This window comes from Mobula birostris, unplaced genomic scaffold (genome assembly GCF_030028105.1).
Source record: "Mobula birostris isolate sMobBir1 unplaced genomic scaffold, sMobBir1.hap1 scaffold_1499, whole genome shotgun sequence".
Lineage (NCBI taxonomy): Eukaryota > Metazoa > Chordata > Chondrichthyes > Myliobatiformes > Myliobatidae > Mobula > Mobula birostris.
In genome coordinates, this window is record NW_027274540.1 from 9,334 (window position 1) to 23,872 (window position 14,539).

The window sequence follows — 14,539 nt, forward strand, 5'->3', positions numbered from 1 at the left end:
CCATCAGGGAGGAGGTACAGGAGCCTGAAGACACACACTCAACGATTCAGGAACAGCTTCTTCCCCTCTGCCATCCGGGAGGAGGTACAGGAGCCTGAAGACACACACTCAACGATTCAGGAACAGCTTCTTCCCCTCTGCCGTCAGGGAGGAGGTACAGGAGCCTGAAGACACACACTCAACGATTCAGGAACAGCTCCTTCCCCTCTTCCATCAGGCAGCAGGTACAGGAGCCTGAAGACACACACTCAACGATTCAGGAACAGCTTCTTCCCCTCTGCCATCAGGGAGGAGGTACAGGAGCCTGAAGACACACACTCAACGATTCAGGAACAGCTTCTTCCCCTCTGCCATCAGGGAGGAGGTACAGGAGCCTGAAGACACACACTCAACGATTCAGAAACAGCTTCTTCCCCTCCGCCATCAGGGAGGAGGTACAGGAGCCTGAAGACACACACTCAGTGATTCAGGAACAGCTTCTTCCCCTCTGCCATCAGGGAGGAGGTACAGGAGCCTGAAGACACACACTCAATGATTCAGGAACAGCTGCTTCCCCTCTGCCATCAGGGAGGAGGTACAGGAGCCTGAAGACACACACTCAACGATTCAGGAACAGCTCCTTCCCCTCTGCCATCAGAGAGGAGGTATAGGAGCCTGAAGACACACACTCAATGATTCAGGAACAGCTTCTTCCCCTCTGCCATCCGATTTCTGAACGGACAACGAACCCGCAAACCGACTCACTTTTTGTCCTTCTCTTTCTGCTCTGCTTATTTAATTTAATTTAAGTTAGGTTTTCACTACTGTGCCTAGCTGCTGCCAGAAAACAAATTTCATGACGTGTGCGGGTGATATTAAGCCTGACCGTGTTCTTGTGTCCCGGCTCACGACTCTTCCTGCTGCGCCTCGTTCCTCTCGATGACCCCCTGATCGTTTGCTGGCATCAGTGTATAAATACCCTGCACCTGCCCCTGCGTCTCAACACAGCTCTAGCACAAACCCTTCCCCCCCCCCTCACCCTGCCTCCCCCTTCCTCCTGCGCCCCATGCCTTGGCACCATCCGCACCCCTCCTTGCTCGATCCCACTCGCCGTCCTCATGGCTCGGGCATCACCGCGGCCCACCCGCCGGCTCCCAACCGCCTCACCATTCCCCCCCTCCCACACCTTCTGCAAGGGCCGATCCCCTATAAGGTTGGGTCTGGACAGGGCTCTCTTTTCAGGCAGGCTGGCTGTAATCGATACCGGTGAGCTGGTGCCAGAGGTATGGATGTCAGTCCACAGGAAGGAAACTGAGTGACGTCTCCTTCTCCGAATTCACTCCCGTCCAGGAAGTGCCTGTCCTGCTGGTCCATCGCCTGCCTCCTGCCTGGGACTGACCCGCTGAGAGCAAGCTCGCCGACCGCTGTGCGGGGGGCTCCCGCCGGCCCCCCGGACCCCAAGGTTCCTCCCCGCCCGTCAACCGGCGCCATGGTGGCCGACAGCGTCGTCCCCCGGGCCACCGGCGCCCCCCTGCTGGTCCTGCTACTCTGCGGGGCAATCCGCCCCGCATGGCTCTCCTTCCCTCGAGGTAGGTGAAACGTTACGGGGGGGAGGGAGAGGGATCACAAGACAGCCGCGAGCAGATGCGATGGGCCGAATTCCGTTCCTCTCTCTTATGCTTCTGTGTTCTGGTTAACTTTTCAGTCCAGTTCAAATAACTGCGGCATGAGTTAGGTTTGAGGTGAGAGGCCTCGATAGAGTGGATGTGGAGAGGATGTTTCCTATCGTGGGGGAGTCTAGGACCAGAGGGCACAGATAGAGTGGATGTGGAGAGGATGTTTCCTATAGTGGGGGAGTCTAGGACCAGAGGACACAGATAGAGTGGATGTGGAGAGGATGTTTCCTATCGTGGGGGAGTCTAGGACCAGAGGACACAGGTAGAGTGGATGTGGAGAGGATGTTTCCTATCGTGGGGGAGTCTAGGACCAGAGGACACAGATAGAGTGGATGTGGAGAGGATGTTTCCTACAGTGGGGGAGTCTAGGACCAGAGGACACAGATAGAGTGGATGTGGAGAGGATGTTTCCTATAGTGGGGGAGTCTAGGACCAGAGGGCACAGATAGAGTGGATGTGGAGAGGATGTTTCCTACAGTGGGGGAGTCTAGGACCAGAGGACACAGATAGAGTGGATGTGGAGAGGATGTTTCCTATCGTGGGGGAGTCTAGGACCAGAGGACACAGGTAGAGTGGATGTGGAGAGGATGTTTCCTATCGTGGGGGAGTCTAGGACCAGAGGACACAGGTAGAGTGGATGTGGAGAGGATGTTTCCTATAGTGGGGGGAGTCTGGGACAAGAGGGCACAGATAGAGTGGATGTGGAGAGGATGTTTCCTATAGTGGGGGAGTCTAGGACCAGAGGGCACAGATAGAGTGGATGTGGAGAGGATATTTCCTATAGTGGGGGAGTCTAGGACCAGAGGACACAGATAGAGTGGATGTGGAGAGGATGTTTCCTATAATGGGGGAGTCTAGGACCAGAGGACACAGATAGAGTGGATGTGGAGAGGGTGTTTCTTATAGTGGGGGAGTCTAGGACCAGAGGACAGAGATAGAGTGGATGTGGAGAGGATGTTCCCTATAGTGGGGGAGTCTAGGACCAGAGGGCACAGATAGAGTGGATGTGGAGAGGATGTTCCCTATAGTGGGGGAGTCTAGGACCAGACGACACAGATAGAGTGGATGTGGAGAGGATGTTTCCTATAGTGGGGGAGTCTAGGACCAGAGGACACAGATCGAGTGGATGTGGAGGGGATGTTCCCTATAGTGGGGGAGTCCAGGACCAGAGGGCACAGGTAGAGTGGATGTGGAGAGGATGTTCCCTATAGTGGGGGAGTCTAGGACCAGAGGGCACAGATAGAGTGCATGTGGAGAGCCTGTTCCCTATAGTGGGGGGAGTCTAGGACCAGAGGGCACAGATAGAGTGGATGTGGAGAGGGTGTTTCCTATAGTGGGGGGAGTCTAGGGCCAGAGGGCACAGATAGAGTGGATTTGGAGAGGCTGTTTCCTATAGTTGGGGAGTCTAGGACCAGAGGACACAGATAGAGTGGATGTGGAGAGGATGTTTCCTATAGTGCGGGGAGTCTAGGACCAGAGGGCACAGATAGAGTGGATGTGGAGAGGATGTTTCCTACAGTGGGGGGAGTCTAGGACCAGAGGGCACAGATAGAGTGGATGTGGAGAGGATGTTTCCTATATTGGGGGAGTCTAGGATCAGAGGACACAGATAGAGTGGATGTGGGGAGGATGTTTCCTATAGTGGGGGAGTCTAGGACCAGAGGACACAGATAGAGTGGATGTGGAGAGGATGTTTCCTATAGTGGGCGAGTCTAGTACCAGAGGACACAGATAGAGTGGATGTGGAGAGGATATTTCCTATAGTGGGGGAGTCTAGGACCAGAGGGCACAGATAGAGTGGATGTGGAGAGGATGTTTCTTATAGTGGGGAAGTCTAGGACCAGACGACACAGATAGAGTGGATGTGGAGAGGATGTTCCCTATAGTGGGGGAGTCTAGGACCAGAGGGCACAGATAGAGTGGATGTGGAGAGGATGTTCCCTATAGTGGGGGAGTCTAGGACCAGAGGACACAGATAGAGTGGATGTGGAGAGGATGTGTCCTATAGTGAGGGAGTTTAGGACCAGAGGACACAGATAGAGTGGATGTGGAGAGGATGTTTCCTATAGTGTGGGAGTCTAGGACTAGAGGACACAGATAGAGTGGATGTGGAGAGGATGTTTCCTATAGGGGGTTGTCTAGGACCAGAGGACACAGGTAGAGTGGATGTGGAGAGGATGTTTCCTATAGGGGGGCTGTCTAGGACCAGAGGACACAGATAGAGTGGATGTGGAGAGGATGTGTCCTATAGTGAGGGAGTTTAGGACCAGAGGACACAGATAGAGTGGATGTGGAGAGGATGTTTCCTATAGTGGGGGAGTCTAGGACCAGAGGATACAGATAGAGTGGATGTGGAGAGGATGTTCCCTATAGTGGGGGAGTCTAGGAACAGAGGACACAGATAGAGTGGATGTGGAGAGGATGTTTCCTGTAGTGGGGGAGTTTAGGACCAGAGGACACAGATAGAGTGGATGTGGAGAGGATGTTTCCTATACGGGGGGGGGGGGTGTCTAGGACCAGAGGAGACAGATAGAGTGGATGTGGAGAGGATGTTTCCTATAGTGGGGGAGTCTAGGACTAGAGGACACAGATAGAGTGGATGTGGAGAGGATGTTCCCTATAGGGGGGGTGTCTAGGACCAGAGGACACAGATAGAGTGGATGTGGAGAGGATGTTTCCTGTAGTGGGGGAGTTTAGGACCAGAGGACACAGATAGAGTGGATGTGGAGAGGATGTTTCCTATAGTGGGGGAGTCTAGAACCAGAGGACACAGATAGAGTGGATGTGGAGAGGATGTTTCCTATAGTGGGGGAGTCTAGGACCAGAGGACACAGATAGAGTGGATGTGGAGAGGATGTTTCCTATAGTGGGAGAGTCTAGGACCAGAGGACACAGATAGAGTGGATGTAGAGAGGATGTTTCCTATGGGGGGGGTGTCTAGGACCAGAGGACACAGATAGAGTGGATGTGGAGAGGATGTTTCCTATAGTGGGGGAGTCTAGGACCAGAGGACACAGGTAGAGTGGATGTGGAGAGGATGTTTCCTATAGTGGGAGAGTCTAGGACCAGAGGACACAGATAGAGTGGATGTGGAGAGGATGTTTCCTATAGTGGGGGGAGTCTATGACCGGAGAGCACAGCCTCAGAATAGAGGGTGTCAATTTAGAGCAGAGATGAGGAGGAATTTCTTTAGCCACAGGATGGCGAATCTGTGGAATTCATTGTCACAAAGTGGACCTGTGGTCTTGTGTGCATTGAGTGTCTGACTGGGCGTTTGTATCAATGAGCAGGTTTATTGGTATTCCTGATAAAGAGGTGGATGTGTGTATCTGTGGAGGGAAGTTATTGGGTTCATTTAAATTAGAGGTCAACGGGTTCTTGATCAGTCATGCCATCAAAGGTTACGGGGAGAAGGCAGGAGAATGGGGTTGGGGGGGATAATAAATCAGCTCAATGGAAGGGGCTGAATGGCCTATTTCTGTTCTTCTGGAAGTTCATTAAATGATTGGAGGCAGTGGACAGGGTGAATATGTGGTCTGTTCTGTTTTTTTCCCCCTAGGGTGGGTGATCAGGAGGCGGAGGGCAGGTGAGAGATGTCAGATATTGTCAGAGCTGCCAGAGCATTTTCTTTTATCACAAAAGGGTGGTATGTACTGTATGTGGGACGAGCCCCCAGCATACAGGTACGATAGCAACGTTTGAAAGACAATCGGACAGGTGGAGATTTGTTGTCATCGCCGAGGGCAACGAGGTTTCAGTGCGACTCCAGTTGGTGCAGTGCAGTCACGAGTGAACATCTCATCAAAGTACATCTGTGTACAACCCTGAGGTTCACTTTCTTGTGGGCATACTCCATAAATCTACAGAATAGTGGCCAGAGCAGGATCGGTGAAAGACTGCACCACTTGGGCGTTCCGCCGGAACACAGGGGACAACAAAATGTGCAAATACAGCACGAAAGAAATAATCAATAAATATCGAGAGCCTGGGATGAAGAGTCCTTGAAAGTGAGTCCAGAGGTTGTGGGAACAGTTCAGTAATGGGGCCAGTGAAATTATCCTCTCGGATGGTTGAGGGGTAATAACTGTTCCTGAACCTGGTGGTGTGTGTCCTGAGGCTCCTGTACCTCCTTCCTGATGGTTCAGGGGTAATAACTGTTCCTGAACCTGGTGGTGTGGGCCCTGAGGCTCCTGTACCTCCTTCCTGATGGTTCAGGGGTAATAACTGTTCCTGAACCTGGTGGTGTGGGCCCTGAGGCTCCTGCACCTCCTTCCTGATAGTTGAGGGGGTAATAACTGTTCCCGAACCTGGTGGTGTGAGCCCTGAGGCTCCTGTACCTCCTTCCTGATGGTTCAGGGGTAATAACTGTTCCTGAACCTGGTGGTGTGGGCCCTGAGGCTCCTGTACCTCCTTCCCGATGGTTGAGGGGGTAATAACTGTTTCTGAACCTGGTGGTGTGGGTCCTGAGGCTCCTGTACCTCTTTCCTGATGGTTGAGGGGTAATAACTGTTCCTGAACCTGGTGGTGTGGGACCTGAGGCTCCTGTACCTCCTTCCTGATGGTTGAGGGGGTAATAACTGTTTCTGAACCTGGTGGTGTGGGTCCTGAGGCTCCTGTACCTCCTTCCTGATGGTTGAGGGGTAATAACTGTTCCTGAACCTGGTGGTGTGGGCCCTGAGGCTCCTGTACCTCCTTTCTGATGGTAGAGGGGTAATAACTGTTCCTGAACCTGGTGGTGTGGGTCCTGAGGCTCCTGTACCTCCTTCCCGATGGTTGAGGGGTAATAACTGTTCCTGAACCTGGTGGTGTGGGACCTGAGGCTCCTGTACCTCCTTCCTGATGGTTGAGGGGGTAATAACTGTTTCTGAACCTGGTGGTGTGGGTCCTGAGGCTCCTGTACCTCCTTCCTGATGGTTGAGGGGTAATAACTGTTCCTGAACCTGGTGGTGTGGGACCTGAGGCTCCTGTACCTCCTTCCTGATGGTTGAGGGGGTAATAACTGTTCCTGAACCTGGTGGTGTGGGTCCTGAGGCTCCTGTACCTCCTTCCCAATGGTTGAGGGGTAATAACTGTTCCTGAACCTGGTGGTGTGGGACCTGAGGCTCCTGTACCTCCTTCCTGATGGTTGAGGGGGTAATAACTGTTTCTGAACCTGGTGGTGTGGGTCCTGAGGCTCCTGTACCTCCTTCCTGATGGTTGAGGGGGTAATAACTGCTCCTGAACCTGGTGGTGTGGGACCTGAGGCTCCTGTACCTCCTTCCTGATGGTTGAGGGGTAATAACTGTTTCTGAACCTGGTGGTGTGGGTCCTGAGGCTCCTGTACCTCCTTCCTGATGGTTGAGGGGGTAATAACTGTTCCTGAACCTGGTGGTGGGGGTCCCTGATGATGGATGATGCTGTCCTGGGACAGCATTTCGTGTAGGTGTGCTCAATGGTGGGGAAGGCTTTAGCCCTGATGGACCGTGACTTTTGGTGGGATCCCCCATTTTTTGGGCATTGGTCTTTCTGTACTGGGCAACATCCTCTCCACTGCACACCCGTATTTCGTTCCTGATGGCAGCGGTGAACAGAGAGCGTGTCCTGGGTGGTGGGGTTTCCTGATGTGGGTTTTCATACAGCATACTGACGTCTCAGTTACAAAAGGCACCGTGAGTCAATTTAAAAAAATAAGCTCTGAACTATTTGGAGTGACGTCTGTCTCGAATTCCACTGAATTAAAAACAAACGGATCTAAAATTGGGGCATTGTTCAGTTGCACGGCAGCTCTGGGGGCGGTGGGGGTATTGGGAAAGGGTGTTGCAGCTGGCTTTCCGTACTGTCATACCATCTCGGTATGCTTGCAAGCACCTGCAGCCGCTCCTGTTTACAGTTACTGCTCCATAGATTCGCTGAGCATGCCCGCAGGGAATAGAACCTCTGGGTTTGTACGTCATGACATGTATGCACGCCTGCAATGAACTTCACTTTGAACTTTTCAAACCCTCTAAACTTCTGAGATGGTGCAGGCATTGCCGCGACTAATAAGCAGATGTTGCTGGTCCGAGGGGTGTGATGTTCAACCCCAGGACCTTAAATCTGTAGACCCTTTCCACTGCCCCACCATGTGCGAGCTGTGGAGCTTGCTCACACCACCTCGATTTCCTGAAATCGATAATCATTTTTTTAAAATGTTGAGCGAGAAGTTATGATTACTGCACCATTCAGGTTCTGCAGTGTTCTGTTCCGTCGTTATTTGCGATTGATCCGATCACCAGGGCGTCGCCTGCAGGTTCGGTGACGGGGTTGGCGGCACGGGCAGGCGAAAGGGCTGTGACGGGCTGGATCGGTCCTCCCCCCCCCCCCCCCCCCGCCCGGTCCGGCGGTCAGCGAGTCCGGGCAGACGCTGCTAACCCCCGGCGCGCCGTGTGTTTGTTTCAGTGTGCCCAGGGACCGACGTGAAGATGACGCAGACCTTCACTCTGGAAAACCATTACTACACCCTGCGTAAGGTCTACGAGAACTGCCGGGAGGTGCAGGGCAACCTGGAGATCACGCACCTGAAGGGTCACCTGGACCTCACCTTCCTCAAGGTAACCGGGACGCTGTGACCGTGAGTCTTCCCAATCCCTCCCCCTCTCACCCCCCAGCGCTACACCCCAGTCTGTCACCCACCCCTCGTCCTCAGCTGCAGGGCAAGCTGGAGATCACTCACCTGAGGGGAGGGGGGCATCACCCTGACCTCACCTTCCTCAAGGCCCTGAACAGCTGCTATCGTCCCTCTGGCTCACCCCCCACTTCACTTCCCAATCATCGAGCTCTCACCCGGCTCCTCCTCCCCCGACACGCCCCCGTCCCTCTCAACCTGCCCTCCACCCTTCACTCCCCAGCCAGTCCAATCTCCTCCATCACTCCCACCCCACACTGCCCCCACACCTCCCCTCTCCACTCCCCCCCGTTCCCCTCCCTCCTCTCCGTGATGTCCTCACGCGATCGCCCGCGGCCTGATCCGGGGGGGCGGGGTGCTGACCGCGGCTGGGTGCGCTCTGAGCCCCAACCGGCCGTGGATCACGTTTGCTGTCTCCACCGTCCAGGATATCCAGGAGGTCCAGGGCTACGTCCTGATCGCCCACAACGAGGTCAGCTACATTCCGCTGGAGAACCTGCGTGTCATCCGGGGGAGCCAGTTGTACGAGGGCCGCTTTGCGCTGGCCGTGCTCTCGAACTACAACCCTTCGGGGACCGGTCTGCGAGAGCTGAGGATGAGGAGACTGACAGGTCAGGGCCTTTCTGCTATCTCAGTGTCCTTCACATTTTTCCTGTAGGTAGGTGACTCAAAAACACACTTAGTCTACAGGACAAAGGAGCAGAATTAGGCCATTCAGCCCATCGAGTCTGCTCCACCATTCCATCATGCCTTATTTACTATCCCTCTCAACCTCATTCTCCCTGTAACCTCTGACACCCTGATTAATCAAGAACCTATCAACCTCTGCTTTAAATACACCCAATGACTCAGCCTACACAGCCGTCTGTGACAATGAATTCCACAGATTCACCACACTCTGGCTAAAGAAATTCCTCCTCATCTCTGTTCTAACTGGGCATCCCTCCATTCTGACACTGCACCCTCTGGTCCTAGACTCCCCCCGCTATAGGAAACATCCTCTCCACATCCACTCTATCTGTGTCCTCTGGTCCTAGACTACCCCACCATAGGAAACATCCTCTCTACATCCACTCTATCTGTGTCCTCTGGTCCTAGACTCCCCCACTATAGGAATCATCCTCTCCACATCCACTCTATCTGTGCCTCTGGTCCTAGACTCCCCCACTATAGGAAACATCCTCTCCACATCCACTCTATCTGTGCCTCTGGTCCTAGACTCCCCCACTATAGGAAACATCCTCTCCACATCCACTCTATCTGTGTCCTCTGGTCCTAGACTCCCCCACTATAGGAAACATCCTCTCTGCATCCACTCTATCTGTGTCCTCTGGTCCTAGACTCCCCCACTATAGGAAACATCCTCTCCGCATCCACTCTATCTGTGCCCTCTGGTCCTAGACTCCCCCACTATAGGAAACATCCTCTCCGCATCCACTCTATCTGTGTCCGCTGGTCCTAGACTCCCCCACTGTAGGAAACATCCTCTCCGCATCCACTCTATCTGTGTCCTCTGGTCCTAGACTCCCCCACTATAGGAAACATCCTCTCCGCATCCACTCTATCTGTGCCCTCTGGTCCGAGACTCCCCCACTATAGGAAACATCCTCTCCACATCCACTCTATCTGTGTCCTCTGATCCTGGACTCCCCCACTATAGGAAACATCCTCTCCGCATCCACTCTATCTGTGCCCTCTGGTCCTGGACTCCCCAACTATAGGAAACATCCTCTCCACATCCACTCTATCTGTGCCCTCTGATCCTAGACTCCCCGACTATAGGAAACATCCTCTCCACATCCACTCTATCTGTGTCCTCTGGTCCTAGACTCCCCCACTGCAGGAAACATCCTCTCCACATCCACTCTATCTGTGCCCTCTGGTCCTGGACTCCCCCACTACAGGAAACATCCTCTCCACATCCACTCTATCTGTGCCCTCTGGTCCTAGACTCCCCCACTATAGGAAACATCCTCTCCGCATCCACTCTATCTGTGCCCTCTGGTCCTAGACTCCCCCACTATAGGAAACATCCTCTCCGCATCCACTCTATCTGTGTCCGCTGGTCCTAGACTCCCCCACTGTAGGAAACATCCTCTCCGCATCCACTCTATCTGTGTCCTCTGGTCCTAGACTCCCCCACTATAGGAAACATCCTCTCCGCATCCACTCTATCTGTGCCCTCTGGTCCTAGACTCCCCCACTATAGGAAACATCCTCTCCACATCCACTCTATCTGTGTCCTCTGATCCTGGACTCCCCCACTATAGGAAACATCCTCTCCGCATCCACTCTATCTGTGCCCTCTGGTCCTGGACTCCCCCACAATAGGAAACATCCTCTCCACATCCACTCTATCTGTGCCCTCTGATCCTAGACTCCCCAACTATAGGAAACATCCTCTCCACATCCACTCTATCTGTGCCCTCTGATCCTAGACTCCCCGACTATAGGAAACATCCTCTCCACATCCACTCTATCTGTGTCCTCTGGTCCTAGACTCCCCCACTGCAGGAAACATCCTCTCCACATCCACTCTATCTGTGCCCTCTGGTCCTGGACTCCCCCACTACAGGAAACATCCTCTCCACATCCACTCTATCTGTGCCCTCTGATCCTAGACTCCCCCACTATATGAAACATCCTCTCCACATCCACTCTATCTGTGCCCTCTGATCCTAGACTCCCCCACTACAGGAAACATCCTCTCCACATCCACTCTGTTTCGGCCTCTCAGTATTCAAGAGGTTTTAATGAAGTACCCCCTCATTCTTCTAAACTCCAGCAATTACAGGCCCAGAGACATCAAACACTGCTCATATGTTAACCCTTTCTGAACCCCCTCCGATGCCAGCACATCTGCTAGACAAGGGGCCCAAAGCTGCACTCAATACACTAGGCGGGGTCTGACCAGCGCCTTACAAAGCTTCAGCCCAACTTCCATCTGCTTGCTTCAACCTCAGAAATAGTGAGTGGTTATAGAGTACAACACAGAATCAGGCCCTTCGGCCCATCTAGTCTGTACTGAACCATTTAATCTGCCTGCGCTGGGACCGTAGCTCTTCATATACCTGGCGTCCATGTACCTATCCAAATGTCTCCTAAGTGCTGAAATCGTGCACCGCTTCCTCGTTCCACACTCTGACGCCCCTCGGAGTGAAGACTTTCCCCCCTCATGTGTCGCCCTTGAACTTTTCACCTTTCACTCTTAACGCATGACCTCCGCTCGTAGTGCCACCCAGCCTCCGTGGAAAAAAGCCTGCTTGTATTGCCCTGTCTTTACCCCTCGTAATTTTATATACCTCTCTCAAATCTCCTCTCAATAAAGTCCTAACCCGTTCAATCTTTCCTTGTAACTCAGCCCAGACCCGGCAACACCCTTGTAAAAATTTTCTTTGCACTCTTTCAACCTTGTTTACATTTTTCCTGTAGGTGGGTGACCAAGACTGCACACAGTACTCCAAATTAGGCCTCACCAATGTCTTCTACAACATCAAGATCCCATCTCCTGCACTCAGTCCATTGATCTATCAGGGTCAATGAGCCAAAAGCCTGAAGCGGGGACTGTGTTGGTCGTTGCATTTCACTGTATGCTTCAATGTTCTTGCAACAAATGAAATCTTTAATTTAAATCCCAATCAACTCCCCCAAATTCCACCACTGATCTCCTTGGCACGAGGGGGAAATTTTCCTGCTCTTAGCCCCAATATGGCAAATTACTTATCCACCCTTGCGTCCCTGAGGGCTTCTCGCAAAGGCATCGATTGCCAGTTCCTGCCTCCCTTAACAAAGATGGATTCTAGAGGAAGGAAGACTCTGATCTCAAGCCTCCGGTGTCTTGCGGCTAGACCCACTCACGGGGAAGGCTTCGGGTATAAACCCTGAGGGAAAAATCCGGAGCTGGGGTCCCTAAGACAGTCCAACGCTGACTGGCAGCTCCTGATGCCAAACTGTACCAGTCTCTGCAGTTCCTCTGGGTTCATCGGCTGCGTGGCGAGGGGGAGCCCGCCACACGGGCAACAGCTCGCTCCCTGTATCGTACTGACCCGGCTTGCGTATCACATAGACAGCTGGGACCCAGCATCCATGGTCGACCTCAATTGACGGGGGCCTCACACAACCCGTTCTGCTACGCAAGAGCTTCTCCTCATCCCTCCGCCAAGTCGTGTGTCCTGTATCCCCAATCCGTGAGCCAGCTGTTATGTGGAATGGTTGCTAGTAATCTTCCCCCGTGACGTTGTAGTGCGCCTCAGGTGTCCCATTTGGCAGGTACGGCCTCGCCCCTCTTCTCGTGTTCTCTGCACCTCCTCGATACCACGTCAACTTTACTCCCCACGCTCTCAAAACATCCAGCCCCCCTCCCGTGTTCCGCAACGCCCGTTAGAATACAAACACAAGGGAATCTGCAGATGCTGGAAATCCAGAGTAACACACACACACACACACACACACACACACCCAGACATATATACACACACACACAGACATATATACACACACACACACACACACACACACACACACACACACACACACACACCCAGACATATATACACACGCACACAGACATATATACACACACACACACACACACACACACACACACTCACAGACAGACACACACACACACACAGACATATATACACACACACACACACACACACAGACATACACACACACAGACATATATACACACACACACAGACATATATACACACACACACACAGACATATATACACACACACACACACACACACACACAGACATACACACACACAGACGGACACACCACAGAGACACACAAACACACAGATGGACACAGGCGTACAGATGCACACACAGACACACACACACACACACACACAGACATATATACACACACAGACACACACACACACACACACACAGACATATATAGACACACAGACACACACACACACACACACAGACGGACACAGGCGTACAGATGCACACAGACACACACCACACACACACACAGACATATACACACACACACACACACACACACACAGACATATACACACACACACACACACAGACACACACACAGACACACACACACACACACAGACGGACACAGGCGTACAGATGCACACAGACACACACCACACACACACACAGACATATACACACACTCACACACACACACACACACACATAGACAGACACAGTCAGACACAGACACACACAAAGATAGACACAGACACTCGCACAGATTCACACTCACGCTCACACGGGGAACTCAGCAACTCCATGGAGAGGGATAAACAGTCGATGTTTTGGGCCAAGCCGCTTCATCAGGATTAGCCTCTCAGGCTCGACCTCCTTCGTAGCTAATCTATATGGACTCCTGTTACTGTTCACGCGTAAATGGAAACGCACACACAGTGAAAGGCGGCGTCTGCGTCAACGACCGTCACAGTCCGACGATGTGCTGGGGACGGCCCGCAAGGGCGGCCAAGTTTCCGGCACCAACAGGAGCTCACTAACGCTAACCCGTACGGGTTGGGACCGTGGGAGGAAGCTGGAGCACCCAGGGGAAACCCACGCGGTCTCGGGGAGAACCTGCAGACTCCTTTACGGCCAGCAGCGCGGTTGGGCTCCCGTCACCAGCGCTATAAAGGAGTCACGTTAGCCATTGCACTACCACTCCGTTACGTAGGGCGCGAGGGCGCCCATGGTCTTGGCGCTGTTTGGCGCGAGCGAGGCCCTCCCGTGGGTCGGGGTCAACCACGGACGTTGTGCCCCAGGTCACCAGATACGCAAGCCTGGGCAGTACGATACGGAGAGCGAGCAATCTCCCCCTCTCCACGCAGCTGACGAACCCAGAGGAACAGCCGAGACCGCTACAGTTTGGCACCAGGAGCTGCCCGTCGTTAGGGACTCCAATCACCCCCCTAGGGGTTTACTCCCAAAGCCTTCCCCGTGAGTGACTCGAGCCGCAAGGCGGCGGGAGGGTTGAGATCAGAGTCTTCCTTCTCCCACATGAGCTGCCAACCTCGGCTGACGAGCCGCCATCTGCCCGAGACGAGGCCTTTGCCCCTTCTCCTGTCGGTGGAAACGGTTCTGCCAGGCAGAGTGGCTCAGCCAGACGTGAAGCTGGGGAGCTGGGCTGGGTGGTCAGGGGCAGAATCAGGTTTAACATCACCGGCATACGTCGTGGAATTTGTGGCAGCAGTACAATGCGATACATAATAATAGAAAGGAAGAGCTCAGTAA

General features: G+C 53.3%; 1 protein-coding gene across 1 annotated transcript in view; it reads left to right on the forward strand.

Moving 5' to 3' along the window:
- Window positions 1-1,045: 1,045 nt before the first annotated feature.
- Window positions 1,046-14,539, forward strand: part of LOC140192493 (epidermal growth factor receptor-like) — a gene marked incomplete at its 3' end in the record, with an annotated part of 34,848 nt that continues 21,354 nt past the window's right edge. Inside the window, exons 1-4 of the mRNA XM_072250080.1 lie at window positions 1,046-1,245; window positions 1,330-1,568; window positions 8,073-8,224; window positions 8,726-8,909. Of these exons, the coding sequence (XP_072106181.1) occupies window positions 1,046-1,245; window positions 1,330-1,568; window positions 8,073-8,224; window positions 8,726-8,909 (775 nt within the window). The remainder of the gene's footprint in view (window positions 1,246-1,329; window positions 1,569-8,072; window positions 8,225-8,725; window positions 8,910-14,539) is intronic.